General features: G+C 38.5%; 1 protein-coding gene across 1 annotated transcript; it reads left to right on the top strand.

The window, feature by feature from the left end:
- Nucleotides 1-15358: 15358 nt before the first annotated feature.
- On the top strand, nucleotides 15359-18248 carry LOC117289882 (ras-like protein family member 10A). Its single transcript, XM_033771070.1, has one exon. The coding sequence runs from the start codon at nucleotides 15744-15746 to the stop codon at nucleotides 16515-16517; it is 774 nt and encodes a 257-aa protein (XP_033626961.1). The 5' UTR covers nucleotides 15359-15743; the 3' UTR covers nucleotides 16518-18248.
- Nucleotides 18249-19004: the final 756 nt, after the last annotated feature.

Raw genomic sequence — 19004 nt, 5'->3', positions numbered from 1 at the left:
TTCGGTGGATTATAATGCAGATTTGGAATAACAAAGTTAATAAGTTGATGTAATGATGTCAAAAAGAGGACTATTGCAGCAAAAACGAAGTTTAAAAAAAAACTACGTATGGTGCGCGCCATCTTCATTTCAGGGCGCCGCCATATTGACATCGCGATACGCACCAATCGTTGAAAAGATAAAAACCGTTTGCGCAAACAGTTACAAGTCGTTTGCGCGAGTGGAACGCACCCCAGGTCAATGGACTAGACCATTATGTATGGGGGGGGGGGGGTATAAACAGCCCACACTGTATCCTGTATGTATTTTTATGGTTTATCTATTCAGCAAGGACCAGTGTACATGTATATCAAACCATAATAGGATTTGGACTCACGAATTCAAGTGACATGCTCAATTTTATACTTTTTTAAATATTTTATTTTAGGAAATGTCATTCCTAACAGTACTCTTGGCACAAACCAGTAAATCACAAACACGTACATGTACACTTCAACAAATCATACATTAAGTTCTAAAAGCTACAACAAATCTTACTCTGATCATGGAGGCTACCTCCATGATCTGATACACACTGGCAGTAAAATAATTTCCACACTTTAACATGGAGTTGTAATTTAAATTTTGATCACTGGTAACATTTTTGACAGTTTAGCACAGAATATATTTTCACTCCACATCATTCTTAATTAAAATCTTGGATATTGTGCAGTCTATGGTTTGAGGTAAAGTGTTAATAAACTTTACATATTATGGCATAACAAATGGCACAGAAAGAGAAGACAAGTTTTGGCAAATAAATAGAACAGCTGCCTGGTTATAAAAACAAAATAAAATGCTGTTTTTCCTACAGTTAAGAAAAATACACTTTACATTAAGAACAATAAAAAACATTAAAAAATACATAGTTTGAAAGAACGGTCAAGTGTACATCTTTGGTTAAGGCGTTTTGTTTTGCATCCCTGTTTTAAAGAAACAAGGGATGCTAACTAGCCTTCATGTATTAACCAAGCATTATATCGCACTTTCACATGGAGTTGAAAACAATATTTTGATCACTGGCAACATTTTTGACAACATTTAGCACGGATTACATTTTTATTCAACGCGTTCATAAAAAAGTCTTGGTTATTGTGCATTCTTTGGTTTGAGGTAAAATGTTGGTAAAATTCAAATTATGGCATAACAAATGGCACAGAAAGAAGTTTTGGCATACAAATATAACAGCTGCGTGGATATTAATACAACATAAAATACTGTTTTTCCACAGAGAATAACACTTTACATGAAGATGACCATGAAGATGTTCTTTAACTGAAATTTTAAGTTGGGTGAAGAACAGATCCTTTATCACGGGTGAACAAATAACAAAACACTCCGTATGTCTATAACATCTTCAGCATTTCGCCACTCGTCTTAAGCTGCGGAGTCCCATTCTTTATCGGTGTAGTGTACTCACACTAAAAGTTGTTCTCCAACAAGCTTTGAATCAACAATTTCTAAGGAGTAAAGTTTAGCAGTAGACCAGGTCTTCTTGCTTACTCTCTCTGTTGATATTGATGGTCCGTTGTTGAGCAGCTGGTATGTTATGTTGGTTTGTTGCTCGAGTACTCCTTCTCAAGGATATTTCTCCACCACAGGCACCAATATCCATCAAAGGTCACCTACGTTATTAACAAATGTTTAAAAATAAAATAAATAATACTCTACAGGAAATATAAAATAAGATAGATGAAACATAAATAAACGATAAGCAGATGAGAGGGGCCTCAAGTCCTGTGAAAGTTATAAATAAACATAAATAACAAATAAGATAGAGCATGGAGAGCAGGCTAAGACTTATATAAGTAAGAGCACAACGTAAATAATTCTTCCTTCAAGTCAACATTTGACTGATCATGATCATTGACTTAACCCTCTAAACAAAATCTAAAGTGCAAGGAAATTGATTGTCCACTACTAATTATTGAGAATAATAAACCAATGCACCCTTCGTACTACAAGTATTGGCAATCAGATTAATTTAAATAAAAAATAAAAAACGACAACAACAACAACATAACATTTCTTGCCTCACCTTTATCCGTCTACAGCAATGCAGGATTCGAGTAGAAATCACCCCTATTGAGAGTATGTTGTGATCCGATCACCGAACAGCCTCCAACCTTGACAGAACTTTAGCCAATTTCTTCTCAAATTAGAAGTTTTAAGCCAAAGCAATTGTATCAGAAAGAAACATATATATTCTACTCAAGAAACTGTATTTAGATAATAAACAAGTCGGCGAAAATTCGGTGAAAAATCGAAGAAACCATCCAGGATCCAAGCTCGCGTCTTACGACTCCGACATGAAACAACATGGTAGATCTAGTTCCTGCTTCAATAAGCCTATTCATAAGCGTACCGCGCGAGCATGGCAGAACCAGACTGTAGTGGATTTTGCATACATTACCGGCGTCACCAAACAAAGAAGAAAAACTCTCTGTAATTGGACCAAAAAAAGCCATCTTTTCCTCTAGGCCAATCAAAAACTGTTTTATATAGATTGAGAGAGAATTTCCAATAGTTTAATAGGCATGTACCGTGTCGGCAACTATTTTGCCGTTCAGTTTACCGAGTGAACCCACTGAAAATGTTGAATTCATGTTGACCTCCATAGGAAATGCTCATTTTAGCTTTTTTATCTCGGTTCTAAATTAAAAAAGGCCCTATGTTCCCGACCGTGTTAAATTAAGTTTTACACACTATTCTCGAGAGTAAGAATAGAGCTTTCAAATGCAGGGCGATATGGTAAAATACACTGACACACTTTTTATTTATGAATGAAAGTTTGCCGGTTTTGCTTCAGATGGCCTGCGATTTCACGTGCTGAGTGCTACGTTGCGGTCGTCGGTGAGCAAATGCACGCAAGTTTTTCATATGAAGTAATCAAGGGTTCGAACAGCCAGTGTGGATGCTTTGTTATTGGCATTATGAACAGATTAGTGCAATTTTTGACATAACAAACAATATTACCTCTCCATTGTATTGTTAGGTGTTCGTCCCTAAATTTTAACTGGGGTGCACTGAAAGTTCACATGCTAAAATGTTGACCTTAGTTCAGACCAGAGACCGAGAACGATGATCTACGGCGCAGAAACAACACGGCCCACTCATTCGTACGTTGCTGCCATATGTTTTTCCACCAGAAGTTTTGAAGAGATCGAACTTTGAGGGAAGTCTTGTCTTTGCTTGATCAAGCTCAGTTAGAATTCCCTGCCTGGGCAAGTGTTTGGAAAGAAAGCGTACAGCAAGATTAGAGGAGTCATTAATGACAAATATCGGCACACTAAAATTTAACTTCGTGAAGGTTTTGCCTCACCACTCAAGGGTAAACTATTTATCAAGGGGAATTTTTCCGTTTTCAAGTTGTGTTTCTGACATTTAATTTAAGATTTATTTTGTAAAACACCACAGAATGTAGTTGTAGTTCTTCCGGTCAAATAAAATGTCATTGCTATAGAAACACATGTTTACGTTTGTTATTATTGATGGTAACTTTCTTTACTAAACAAATACGATTGATTGATCCATCAAAGATAAGATGGATTATTTTGAGATAAGATTAATTGAAAAGCTTTATGAAACACCCAAAATACTATCGGTGAACGATCTCCAACGAATCTCCAGCAAATCAAATGTAGCAGTTGTTACTAAAAACCATCAACTGTATGTGTTACTACTCAGTTATTATTCAACGTACACACAAAATCTGTAGCCTATATATAAATGTTTGCTATGCCAATTTGTTGAAAACGTGTATCCAAAAAAGCCTTCAGAATTGTCTTAGTCTGAAAAAGCATAAGTAAAACACTATGAATAACAGGTGAAGTCAAACATACAATTTGAGTGAAAGACAGTGTTGTGAAATAGTACCAAAATAAAAAGAAATTATAAGGCAGACACGACTCACAGTGATTTATTAATAATCATTGAATCGGCAAACTCGGGCGGTTAAATAGATAAGTTCAATTTTCAATTCAAGGTATTTTATTCAAATATTTGTAGCCAAAGGCTAAATTACAATTGAATTTACAAGGTAAAAAACATCAAGATTACATACATTAAAGGGAAATATACGTGCTCCCTTATACTCTGTATCATTTTTATTTGGCTCTCAAATCTGTCTAAAAGAGAAGATTTTGGGGTCCTACATACGAAGTATTATCGAGGCATACTCTCTGTTTACTCCCTATGTAGGGGTGGGGGGGGGGGGTATTATCACTCTAAACCCGCGGGCCGGTGAGTGGGACAAGACAGGTGGGTGAATATTGTGGTCGATGCGGGCGCTGTTGGTGAGTTGGCCGCGCTGTGCGTGAAAGCAAAACGAGAAACGTCTTGCACCAAGACTATGCTTGCCTCAGTAATGTGTTGAACAACATGATGGAATATTCTATGGAAAGTTGATGTCTTATTAATAGCGCTGGTATTTGTTGAAACATAACCCCCACAAGACTACTACTATTCATATAGGTTACGTGTTTTGAAGCTAATGGGGAGGGGGGGGGGCAATTAATGGCCTATCGTTTAAACCCTAGCTTAGTCTTTCTCCAAGTCTGAATGACAACACAACAAACATGCATACACCTAGACACACTAAAGATACCTGTACATGTTTGTTATGTGGTCATTTAGCCTTCGAGAAAGACAAGGGTCGAAACGTCAGGCCATTAACTATTTTGTTTGCATTCGTATCAAAACACAATAGGCCAATTTGGTTGAAGCCGTTTGCAATAGCTTATTCTAATTTCTACTTTCTTTGATACTTTAACAAAAAGGAGTTTGATATTTTCAACACAAGCACACAATAGTTAATAACCTCCACACAATCAAGAAATGGAATAATATTAATTATGTAAATATGACCTTTACAAAGTTAGAATCTAAGAATAGTATGATGTACCCCTGACGCCTGATTTCATACACAAGTCCAAATGACATGCGATTATACACTTGCAGCGTCTTTGCTGATGCATGCCACTTCAACACAAGAGATGCATCTATTGATTTATTCGTACATCAGTCATTATGTTGATAGGTAGCGGTACAGACGCAGAATAAACCCAAATACATTTAAACAGTTTTCTTCGCACCTATCCACCTCAAATTTACACCTATTATCGCACAAGATTTGCTGACTATTCGACGTCAATTACAGCATGTAGTACCTATAAACAACTTTACCACTAGAAAAACACACACACTCTATTGTCATTTCTTAAGAACAACATTGGTAAAACATTGGGCAAGCAAAACACACGATGTGGGGACCTGAAGACAAAAGGATTCACACACTGTAGGGTTTTGAAAACCATTGTAGACTAACACACGTCCGCACAGTGTTTTCACCACCAGTGCTGAATAACATACGAATGTCCACTGAGTGTATACAGCAAAGAGATGAGAGCTTACGGGAGAACCCCTGTGGGGTCTTTACATACTTGAATAATGGACCCCATCGCAAGGGAATACTTCGTTCAAATTGGACCCAACAGAAGAAATGGGAATAAATAGAAAATAAAAAGCCGTAAGGTTATGTGTAGACGTATGTAACTCGTCACAGTCCATGTTGCTGTTTGGACCTCTGATGTGATTATTAGGCCCAACTGTCCCCGGTATGTCATTCTCGCTGATCCCTTTTGTTAAATAGGATTTGAAACTTTGCATGGTGGAAATACGATATAGAAAGGTTTTGCGGTAACACCATGTGATGACTATCTCTAGTGAGTTGGGGTGGTTCTGAAAAGAACCGTTGGTTTCAACTAGACGTTTCGATCAGCATGCTCTAATCGTCTTCTGGAGAATTTCAACTCGATGTTTCGATCAGTATGCTCTGATCGTCTTCTGGAAAGCTCCACAAGACGATTAGAGCATACTGATCGAAACGTCTAGTTGAAACCAACGGTTCTTTTCAGAACCACCCCAACTCATTAGAGATAGTCATTACATGGTCTTACCGCAAAATCTTTTTATACCTTTTGTTAAAGTTCTCGGTTTGCATTTTGCACTGTATGCTATGTGAGTTCGACACCTTTAAGGTGACGTTTTGGCATTATTCACAGTCACACATACGTATTTGATATTTAATCGTTGAATCTTTCAGTCTTAATTATAGGATCAATACCCACGTGTGGTGAAGATGTGTGGGTGGATGTGACTGGCGAGATTGCATGGCATGCTTATTGGATTGCACCCAACTAAATAAATGAGTAAACAGAGCGCCAGTCCCATTTACATTTGGTATAGACCCTCAAAATATTCTATTCCAGACAGATTAGAGAGCCCAAGAAAAGGGAGACAGTGTTTACCGGATTTGAGGTATTTTGGATGAAAAAGGCCGCAATGAAAAAAAATGAATGGTCTTATTAGCCGAGAGGTGTAGGAACATCTTCAATATTAATGCTCCCTGTAAATGATGTTAACTTGGAAATGTTGCCATCTAGCGTTCCAAAGTCTCAAATTCTCGCCGTTGAAATAAATAAATATTCCCCCCCTTTTTTTGAATGGTACATTTATTTGCATTCTGCAGTTTTCAGTTACACCATTTAATTTAAATAGAGGTGGGGACATAATTTATACAATTTCTCGTTTGTGCAAATAATTAATAGTCATAGTCTTTAAGGCTAAATGATTTGTAATTTATGTTAACTTTTTGAATGTAAGCCCCGCCCCAAACCAGGCTAAAAGCCACTCCTGGTATAATGTTCCACAAGAAGAACAAAAATAAAGCTAAAAGTTACTCCACGGGAGCTAAAACAACCAACCCCTGCAAGGAAAACAGCTCTCATAACTAACGTCTTCATCTCCATACCAACAGGAGAGAAAAACCTGAGACAAGATTTATCTCTCTTTTTAATTTCCATGTCTCCGTTTTTAATTAATTCCCTCTTGGACGTCTTAAAGTCTTGCCCTCACCTCGGATATTGAGTTTGACTGATGAGCGGCACGGAATCAGACACAACTCTTTGAGACACGCTCGCAGAAATAGCATGATTCAATAATTGCGAGTCTCAAAAGAAAACATGATTGACCTATTCTAAACCAAGAAGAAGAGGAAGTTGCAGGGAGACGACGAGGGAACATGTAGTTGATGCAATCATCACGATCGTATCTTGCTAAATAAATGATGAATATTAATTTTGTCTTGATTATAGGGATCCTTGCTTACACAAATTTAATTAATTGGTTACAACGGGAATTTGTTGTGACCGCAAAAAAAGTAAATATTGTTGTGCGCCGTCTTTAAGTTCAATCGATTTTAGTTATTTAGGCTCCATCTTCCATAATTTTATTTTGCAACCACAATTTATGAAGTCGTTTTATATTAGATTACGAACAAATTTTATTTTGTTGCTCAAATGATTGAAGGCACAAGTAAAAGTTGGATCTTCTTTAAAATAGTGATTATTCTCGCTTATTGGTTATTCTCAGACTTGTTCTTTGTGGTCCATATTTATATTGTTAGTTCTTTGTGTGTTGTTTGTTTGTTTGTTTGTTTGTTTGTTTGCTGTCCGGACATGAATGTACAAATAAACAAATAAACCTAATTTCACAAGGCTAACAGAGATTTAAATAAGTCAAATTTCTGTTATCAGACTCCTTTGAAGGTTGGCCACGGTGCTTGTTGAAAAGATCGTAAGAGATTTATGGGTAAGTTATTGATAAAATAAAGGATTTGCCACGAAGATTTTGTAGTAATTTCATCCCATCACAAGACAGCTCTTCAAGGCAAAGTAGCCTTTTTTCGGGGGGGGGGGTTCGTTTGACTGTTTGAATATTTTGTAATGTAGAGGTTCACAATAAAACCAACATCTGAAAAATTTATTTCAAAGGGCAGTTGCGTTTTTTTTTATTATTGCCGACAATCCTCATTGAATAATGTACATGCAGAAAGAATAATTCCTTAAAGGAATACACAGTCTGCGGTAACGCTTCTCAGATTCATTTATTTATTTATTTATTTATTTTGTTTGTGGAGGGGGGGGGGCAAAACCTAATCTCGTTTTTTACATACTACATGAACTTCGTTGTTTAATGTCTCTAAAAAAAAACTTTAAAATGTCTAAAGCATGCACCATTTTTCGCTTCTAACCAAAGATTTCCATTAATAATATAGGATGAGCCACGTCGAGTGTGTAATATTAGGGAGTTTTCGTTTTCGACGACGGATGGTTCTGCGACGGTTTTTCACCCAAGCATTTTCGTTTTCAGCACAACAAAAATTCATCCCAAGTACTGTCGTAGAAACTGAGGGACGACCGTCCTTAAAGCCGACCCATGCGCAAATGACGCCAAATGTCATCATTACCGTCGCAGAACCATCCGTCGTCGAAAACGAAACCTCCCTAATGTCCTCCCAAACACAAGACATCCCTTTAAACCGAGCCAGCCCTTAAAGAAAATAACACGCACGATGATATCGCCTGCAATCAACTTCACAACCCTCTCCTTACCGCACGTTGCTCGCCCGAGGTCCAAGGAGCTTTAGCAAAGCTGACCGTCGCCATGCTGCACTATTAATAACCCATTTTGAGAGTTTGGTCATAATATTCCGCACTGAACCATTTGGAAAGAGGGATTGTATGTTCCCGGTACCCTTGGGTAGGGGACGATGTGGTGAAGGGGAGGAGTTGAGGGGGGGGGGGGGTTACCCCAGGGTAGGGAGATACGCTCGTGTTGTACATATATACTTAGTTGACAATGAGGAAATGGGGATATGTGGACAGTCTTGGGGTTTCGTGTTACAGCCAGATAGTGTGTAATAATTTGAAGAGGTTATGAGCAGCGACTGTCACGCTATTATAACACAGTCTTTCCTATCTGCCTTGGGTGTTGTGGTGACGTACCTATAACAATGACCTATATGGAAACTAGTAGTGTGTTCATAACACGACGAAAGCGTACCCCGACACACCCCATCACCCCAAGATGTGGTGGCCTTGTAATAGAGATGTCTGTGACAGATGTGGAGTGGTTGTCTTAAGTGAGATGTGGAGAGTAGTAACGTGTGAATGCAGGAGGATGCAGAACTAAGATGATGAGATAATATAGCTGTGGCAATGGAGTAGGGGATCTTCTCATTTCTGTATAGCTGTCTTAAGTTGGATGAAGGATAATTTACGTTTTAATATGTTTTAAGTTAAGGATTGTATTAGAGACCAATCCATTTGTAGATTTTAAAGTAAATCTTTTAGATATAAATTTAAAAAGTTTATGATCTATTTTAAATTTAAACATGGGTTATTCGATATAATTACAATCAATTGGGTTATAAACGTTTAAATTCCTCCCATTTGCGGGGCGGTGAGGGGGCTAAGGACAGGTGGGTGTTTACGGGTTGTCGATATGGGTGCTGCAGCGAGCGATGTGCGTGAAAGGAAAACGAGAAACGTCTTGCACCAAGACTAAGGCAAGCACTGTCAACACATATACCAGTGTGCACACGTCATTACCACTGTTAGACTAATAGCAATGTGTCTTGACCCATTGTGGACAAACTGTGCAAGGAGATATTGTATAGAAGGGGGAATAAGAACAATTAGTGCAGGTGGTGTTAGACGTAAAGAAATACCAGCGTATAACTATTAAAACATCAACTCTTTATAAAGATAGTCCGCTACGTAATTCGATAGTGCAGTCTTTTGGTATAGATGTGAAGAAATACAAGCGTATAACTAATCAAACATCAACTCTTCATAAAGATATTTCATCATGTAATTCATTACTGAGGCATAATCACTGTCAAGACAGTGCGCAAAGATCACTCTTACTGTGTGGAGGATTTAGCAATTAAATTTGTCTTGACCAACTACGGACACACTGTTCAAAAAGATATTGTAATGGATCAACCTATGCATTCGCCAGAAGGGGTAGGGGAACTAGGCCTTCTTGCTATACTCAGAGGCAAAATAATAACAAAAAAATGGAAACAAAAATGCGGGTGCTCGCTCATCTTGTACTTCTCCTAAAAGGGGACATGACTGAAAAAAATACACGTTATAAAGTCAATTAATATAGCAAAAATTAGCAATTTAACTGGCTGAGGAAATTTAATTACTCCCCACTTAATTAATAAGTAAATAAATAAAAGTAATACATTACCTGAACAATATGAACCAGGCTGGCCGACGTGCAGATAGTAATTTATACAGGAATAAATACATGTAGGCTGACCACTATCTGTGCTAGTTGAACTTTTAGAAAATATAGAGCCACCGTCCAACCCCCGATGTCCCAAGCCACAGTCCCAGAATGCCACGCCTAGATTTGGTGTCTTGGTTTGTATACCCAATAGTAATTCTTTGTTATTTAAATGCACAAATTCAATTTAAATTGAGGGGAAATAATGATACAAACAATGTGAACACATTCCTTGCAGGCCAATAGTGGCAGCGGTGGGATGATAAATAACTATCATAAGTGACTACATTGTACCCCAATCTGGCACAACATACCGCATACATTGTAGGCCAGAACAAAGCCAGCACATTGTGTTTAAGCACTATATCAACAAGAGCTTGGAATGCAACACAGAGCATGTTCATAAAACAATTACACTGTTGTCTCTTTCCAAATTTGCTATAAAAAGTACTATAGCCATAGTGCAGTTTCAATGTGTGAAAACACAGTAAACTATTGGGGGATTTGATTCGTTCTACACCTCATGCCATGATCGTGTGACCATACAGTAGACTTTAAGGCAGTGGACACTATCGTTAATTACTCAAAAGAAAAAAACCTTACTTGGTAATGATTAATTGGGTGCTGTTGATGGTTTAAAACATTGTGAGAAACAGCTCCATCTGAAGTGACGTAGTTGTCGAGAAAGAATATGTTGAGATACACCAAGTGAGAAGACCAGACTGGTCTATGACAATTACCAATAGTGTACACTGCCTTTAATATGCCACAAGGGGTTATCTATAGCTGTACCATACTCCGGGCCGAGTGGTCTAAAGGGCGGTTCGAATCCCGGGCTGGTCAGTCGCGTCGCTTGTGTCCTTGAGCAAGGCACTTCATCATAATAGATTCTCTCCACCAAGGAATACAAATAGTCACCAGCGAAAGCTGGAAGTAAGCCTGTGATAGACTGGCATCCCAAAGGGAATACAATGATCCCAGTCGTTTAATGATAAAGAAACCGGACACAAACACCGGCCTGGGCCTGGGCCTGGGCCTGGGCCCGGGCCTTGGGCTTCGCATAAAATTTCTTCCTTGATGAAAACAGGATTAATCACCACATTTCCATTTGTTGTATATTGCTTGTTACTGGTATTCAGCTGTTGTTTGCTTATCTTGAAAATCACGTGTAAATTTGGTTGGTAATCCTGTTTTTATCAAGGAAGAAATTTCATGCTAAGCACATTTTTGTGCTTAGCAGCTCTACGATATTGGGCCCTGATGAGCCATAATTGGGACAGATTTACTTTTTACTTTACTCGCCCTACTACCAAAAAGAGGAGGTGAATATTTCCCGATAAATAGCTCTTTTTTCCCCAGGTGTCTGCCAGGGTCAGTAAGTCAAGTGTTAACATTTCTCATAAATCTTCGCGGGAATTACTCGAGAAAATTCGTATACTGTAAGCAAAATATATTTATTCCACTATGTGATAATGATTCCGGGTGTCAAATTCACAGTGCGATGATGTGGCGACATCAATCAATATTGTATGTAACGTCAGCAGGACATATCAATTTACATTTGTATTTATGACCTATATAGGCTTTTGTGATAAAAAAATATATGATCTATAACTCTAAATGTCAACTTTGTATAACAGTCAGTTCAATTCATGAATAAGGCAGATTTATTAATAGGGATTCTTTTATGAAAATGGATTGCGTGTAATATAGGCCAATGTGTGAAAATGATTCATTTCATCCTATAAAGTGCATCGTATTATGGCCAGGCATAAATGCCTTGAGAAATGTCACAAACAATTTTTAAGCCTTTTGGGTAAAAGAGGGTATAATTATAGTTTTTTTATGCAACCAAAATTTGGGGAAAAGGACAATTTGTAGAAAGAGGATTGCGAATAATATCATAGGCCAATGTGTTGTGTATTTCCTATTAAGTGCATTGTATTGAAGCCAGATATGGAAAATGCATTCATAAATGTTACACACGACTTGTTAAGCCTTTTGGATAAAAGGGTATTTTCATACTTCTTATACCCCACCCCCAAAAAATGAAAACCCCAAACATTTGTATAAAAGAAGATTGCGCATAATGTGTGGGTTCAATTCAATTCAATTCAATTCAATTCATTAAGGTTTATTAGAAATATCACAAAATACACAACTGAAGTTAAAAAGACTTAAATTTGCGTTTTTACATTCATTATTGTCAAAAATTAGAAAAAACAACGAACTCTGACTTAAAAAAAGAGAAGAAAAGCTGCCGGCATGAATGCACGAAAAATGATTAAAAAGTTGAGTTAAAGTCACCTGGAAGTGGTATTTTTTGGTATAAAGCTTTTGTCACTAATCTATGTGTTTTGATGAGTGGAATGTGAATAAACAGCTAACTAAGGTTTTAAAAAATCAGTTCTTATGTTATTTACAAATTTAAGAGTAGACCCCGACCCGAGAGGGCGCTGTTCGTGACGTCGATCGAGGCAGACTTTGCCTGTAATGCGTAGAGTAAACACAATTGCAAAGTACATGTACGGACCAAGTCGTGAGTTTGTACGTTTCAAATGCAGAAAAACACTTTTTGAAATGTACCAACTCACGACTTGGACGTACATATACTTTGCACGTGTGTTTACTATACGCATTGCAGGCAAAGTCTGCCTCGATTGACGTCACAAAAGGGGTAGGCGGAGTCAGCCCCCCAAACAACTTTATATATTTTTTAAACATATAAATCGTGACAAACAATTACTAAAAAAATTGTTTTATTGTTCGTAAGCATATACTCTTATGTATTAAGGTAACTTTAACCTTTGTATAAGCCAGTATGGCGACTGCCTTGATAAATGTTACACACGATTTGTAAGCCTCGTGGGGTAATAGGGTATATTTATTGTACAAAACAGAAAATTGGGGCAAAACAGAAAAATGAAAGGTTAGACGGCCACAGCCTGTGGTGTGGTATAGATCCCGCCTAAACACCATAACCAAGCCATTCCTTCCTCCACAGCATTACTTGCTGCTTGCCCGAAGCCAGACCAATCCTATGGGCTATGCAATAGATCAATATCAATGCAGCTAGACCAATATCAGATGTCTGTTTTCTCCCCTGTTTTTACTGGATAATGTTTTGAGACGCAGCAAGCAAAGCGTATTACCTGTACATTCCCTGCACAACATTAGTAGCCTCTCGACAGTGCTAGACTTGGTTTCAAGTCTGCGATCGTGGTTTTATGTCTAATCGCCAGATAGCCAATATATTATTGCCTGAATGAGCGTTTTTCGTGGGTGATGCAGAGAAATAACCACGATCTCAGACTTGACATCAAGTCTATGACAGTGCCTGTTTGATGTTCACGATACGGCATAGGGAAATGCCTGGCAACGGGGATACGATTTCAAAGCAAATAATTCTCAGCGGGCTTATCTCTTTTCCCGCGTTTTTGTATATTCCTTCTCGCTGTGCGTCTCGGCCCTTAAAGGTACTACCGTCGATTTCACAAAACTTTTCCTAACTTAAGACTAATCTTATAGTTCCTAACCGAGCACTGTAGCATGCAGACCTTAAGATTAATCCTAAGTTAGGACGAGTTACTCGTCCTAACTCGAGATAAGACGAGTCCTGACTCTTTGTGAAATCGACCCCAGGACACTATTGGTAATTACTCAAAATAATTGTTAGCATCAAAACTTACTTATTATCAAGCAATGGAGAGCTGTTGATAGTATAAAACCTTGTGAGAAACGGCTCCCTCTGAGTATCGTAGTTTTAGAGAAAGAGGTAATGTATCACTCAGATAATAAAAGACATCAGCTGAAGCCTTTCATTATGCACCCGAAACCACACATAGCATTAAACAACTAGGGTGTTTTTTCTTTCATTTTTATCTTGCAAATTCGAGTTGGGATGGGATTCACCAAGTGAGAATTCTGGTCTTTGACAATGATTACCAAACGTGTCCAGTGCCTTTAAAGACAGTGGACACTATTGGTAATTGTCAAAGACTAGTCTTCACAGTTGGTGTATCTCAACATATGCATAAAATAACAAACCCATGAAAATTTGAGCTCAATCGGTCGTCGAAGTTGCGAGATAATAATGAAAGAAAAAACACCCTTGTCACACGAAGGTGTGTGCTTTCTGATGCTTGATTTCGAGGTCTCGAAATCAAATTCGAAAAAAATTACTTCTTTCTCGAAAACTGCGTCACTTCAGAGGGAGCCGTTTCTCACATTGTTTTATACCATCAACCTCTCCCCATTACTCGTTATCAAGAAAGGTTTTAGGATGATATTTTTTTTAGTAGTTACCAATAGTGTCCAGTGCCTTTAAGAAGCTGCCTACAGTACAGCTGTCTCCCCGTATATGGATTTTGTTCACGCTGCACATGCTACTGAATGCCAGTGAAAATATGGCTTGCATTCAATTTCTCAATACACGTCAACAGACAAAGTTGATGTGCAGAGATTTCGATTTTAGTTTTGATGCGGCCACACAAGGCTGTTTCTCGTTGTTACCGCCCAACGGAGATCATACGACTGTGATTGAAGAAAGCACGATACTGTAGTGTTCTCATACAATAGCGACATCAGTGTTATTCACACGACAACCATTTAACCGGGGTCCTTTGTTTCATTTTAGCATGGATGTAAAACGGAGCAATATTTGACAAGATGTTGCAATAGCGAGATAAATGTTCAGAAGCGAACTAAACCATATGCTATATTTCACACACAGCAATTTTACCGGGGTCCCTTGCTTAGTTTCAGCATGGTTGTAAAATGTAATTTGACAAGTGGATTTTGTTTCCCTTTCACACGAGGTACATTTTGTAATATTTTTCAACCATGCTACATATTAGCAATGTACCCTTGCTAAATTGCTCTCGTGTGAAGGGATTTTCACTACACCAAACAAATAGAATCTCTCTTCTTTATTAAAATGCTGATTTTATCTCGCCGAAATCAAGATTCTTTTGAGGGAAGACAGTATCAAAACAGACCTCTTCCGTCCATAATGCCGGAGACAATCTGTGAAAGCTTTCAGCGTGTGGCCTCTGTTATCTCTCCTTGCCGTAGAGCCCATGCGATTGCGCGAGCACACGTGATCCAATGTAATCACCCAGCGAAATGTACGAGAGTCTTTGCAGTGTTCACTTGCATGTCATTTCGTTACTGCGGGTGATCAGAGTAAGGTGGTTTCGTACTCGGCGCACGCACTGAGTGGGATGTATAAATACTTGTGGCGGATGTGATATAGCTCGAGTGCTTCATGATTCTGTCTCCAAAGAATCTTCCAAGATGACAACAAGACGGGTTTGGTGTGGGAGCTCATCAAGGTGATGTGAGTAGAGGGGCACCCGTACTTCAGTGGGGGCTGTACACCCCTCCTACACGTGACATTGAACCCCCCTGCTATATTAAGATACCTTGTTGTTTAGTTCTTGCTCTTCACGCATCATCTTAATCATCATTATCTCCAGTGGGTGCATCAACACCAAGACGTTAGGCTTCATCACCAAGACGTTCGGCTTCATCACCAATAATCCAGTGACTGTCTTACTAACTGCATGCATGCCTCTGCTACAAGATTGCGACCGTCCCCCATGACGCCTCACATGTCCCTTCAGTCGCTCTGTGAGCTCTACCAGCAGCTCAACCTTAATGACATGGTGGACCAGCTGGACGTAGTGGTCTTAGGGGCACCTTCCGTGGGCAAGACGGCCCTCATCGAACAGTACTGCAGGTGTCATTTTATACAGAAACACCGCCCGACCACCAGTGCCTGTGTCTACACAACAGCCGTTGTGGCCAACGACCAACTGGTAGAGATGAACCTAATTGATATACCGGTCATACCGTTCTCCCCGCTGGACGACCGGGCTGGTGAGGCCGGCAACGGCCCGGGAAACACCCCCACTAATGGTCCCTCCTGGGAGGACCTACAGTCCTACGCCATGGCTATTGGGACTGCATCAGCACTGATCTTCATCTATGATATCACATCCCAGGAAAGTTTCCAGTACATTAAGGATCTGCGGGAACAGATCCTAGACTGCTCTGAAGCCGAGGGTGGATTTGATATACCTATGATTGTGGCGGGAAATAAACAGGATTTACAAATGCTTTCTCACCTGCCGAGGAGGCATATATCACAGATAGTCAAGAAAACATGGAAGTGCCCGTATGTTGAATGCTCCGCTAAGTACAACTGGCATGTTGGATCTCTATTTAACGAGGCGATTAGGGTAATTACTATGGGAACCGGTAACCGAGAAGGACAGACGAGGTCTCGTAGGATACCGTTACGTGCCTGGAAACAATGTTCGTGTTCAATAATGTGATCTCCAGTAGTGGGAGAGATTGGTATAAACTTTTGTGGGGAACTTTCATTTCATTTTCAGTACTCCAGCGATAAAGTATATTCATTAAAAAAAAACGTGCTTCAAGATATTCCACAAGAACAATATGTAGAATTCTAAATGTTTTTTCGTGTTTCAAAGTCAGTATAATTTTCCAGTAGATACAGCAAACCTATTAAGTTATTTGAAATTAATTGAATAAGGCATTCGGCAAGCCTGCTATTATAATTTCTCAGTGAATGCATTTACACCGTGCGCTGCATATTATTTTAATTGTTTAATAGTTTGGTTTTACCCGTTCCCCGTTATGTGTTCTTAAAGCACTGTATTTTATACTCGTGGATCTGTGAAAACAAAAAATAACAATAATAGTACTCCCACTGCGCTGCAGTTGTTCATTATAAATAAACCAGACTGCAGGTGACTTTTTCTGAATTCGGTCAGCTAAAACTAATTCTGGCCAGACTTTATGAAAATACTTTGGTTTTAAGTGGACGGATCAATCTCAGCTAAATGTGATTATTTTTTTCTGATCGTGGCACAACCTTTGCTAGTATATGTACTGCAAAAACCGGGGTGTTTAAGTTGACACAATGGGTGATGTCACACACAGGAGAGAGTCATGGTGAAATAACACCAATGGAAGAGTGATTTTGTTGGCAGAAATAAGTGTTCTTTTAACACATTATGGAGTACAAAATGTTTTTTTGAGAGGTATCTATATATGACAACAACCCATGTTGTAAATTTAACAGCCAAATTTTTGCAGTGTAAGCACTTTAAGGTAATGAAAGAGAGGCTCTGAGGTAAAATTCAATTTTGTGACGCAGTCATTTTTCAATAAACAGATGCCTTAAGAAAATGGAAACCAGTTGTATTAAATAACCCTTCCAGTGCGAACTTTGTACAAAATAAACGAAATGAAGCAAAGTGAAACCATGCAATGACGTCACAGTTCAAATGAATTTGCTGGGATTTTCGAAGCAGCACTAAAGTCTTCAAGTGGACGATCGTTTGAATGAAGTTCTCGGGAGTTGTGTTTGCGTTATACGTCATACTGTCGGGAACCACACTGCCGCGAAAAACATTCAAAATCATGTCAATAGACAACAACCACTCTGTGAATTGCCCGCCATTTCGTCCATGTATGAATGTAGAAAACCTATACTTGGATGGGATTTTATAATATTTGGTTTGCAGTAACACCATGTGTGTATCTACTTGCCAGGTAGACTATGTTCCTTTCAGAACGTGTCTTGCTTTATAAGTTCTACTACCGCTGGGTACTCTCTTAATACAAAACAGTGAAAAACCACTAATTTTGTCTGCCATACCACTCCTTGCATGGAGCCATATGGCGGACAACTCTGTTTAGAGTGAAGGACGGGTAATTTCAACTCGGTTAAGAATGAAATTCGCAACTTCACTTAAAAAGAGTGACACAGATTTACTTTCACTCTCAAAAGAAGTAAGCTAAACTTACACCACTCGGAAAAGAGATTGGAAATTTTACTCTTTTACATTATGAGAGTATAGTTTCGGAATTCAAAGACTTCTCAGTTTTTTACACTATGGATGTGATGAAAGTGCCACCATTGCTTGTTAAACGTGCCTTCGTTTTCTGAAAGACAATGGACACATTCGGTAATTGTCAAAGACCAGTCTTCTCACTTCGTGTATCTCAACATATGCACAAAATAACAAACCTGTGAAAATTTGAACTCAATTAGTCAGCGAATTTGCGAGATAATAATGGAAGAAAAACACCCTTGTCACACAAGTTGTGTGCTTGCAGATGCCTTGAATTCAGACCTCAGCTGAGGTCTCGAATGTAATTCAACTGTTTTAGTGAGAATTTACTTCTTTCTTAAAACCTATTGAGAGGGTGCCGTTTCCCACAATGTTTTATACCATCAACAGCTCTCCATTGCTCGTTACCAAGTAAGTTTTTATTTTATAACAACTATTTTGAGTAATTACTAATATAGTGTCCAGTGCCTTTAACAAGGTCGAGATAATAATGGCCAAGAAAGCTGATGATGAGTGGCTATAGCGGCAGGTGGTAAAGGTGCGACCACGCATAATGTTTCCAACACTTCCAGGACACAAATAATCTATAAATATATATATATATTTTATCAGTCTGGAAAATTCCTTTCATAATGTATGAGTCTAGCATTCCTGTAGCAGACTCCTCAGTAATTTTATTTATTTATTTCTGGCACCTTTTTAAAGTTTCATTTATGGAAAAAACATATTTGTTTTTCAATGTTTTTATTTATTTATTATATATTTTTTTTTTAAGGGGGGGGGGGGTGTCACAGTTTACGGGGAATTTTTACCACTATAGTCTACGGACAACAAGTAACTGACATGTCTTCGTAAATATATAGTTTTATTACCACTGTTATTTATCACGAGCTAATTTAATGTTTAAGGAATACGTTGTTATTTTTGATGTGCATGATA

This window comes from Asterias rubens, chromosome 5 (genome assembly GCF_902459465.1).
Source record: "Asterias rubens chromosome 5, eAstRub1.3, whole genome shotgun sequence".
NCBI lineage: Eukaryota > Metazoa > Echinodermata > Asteroidea > Forcipulatida > Asteriidae > Asterias > Asterias rubens.
This window is presented reverse-complemented; position numbering and strand designations above follow the sequence as displayed.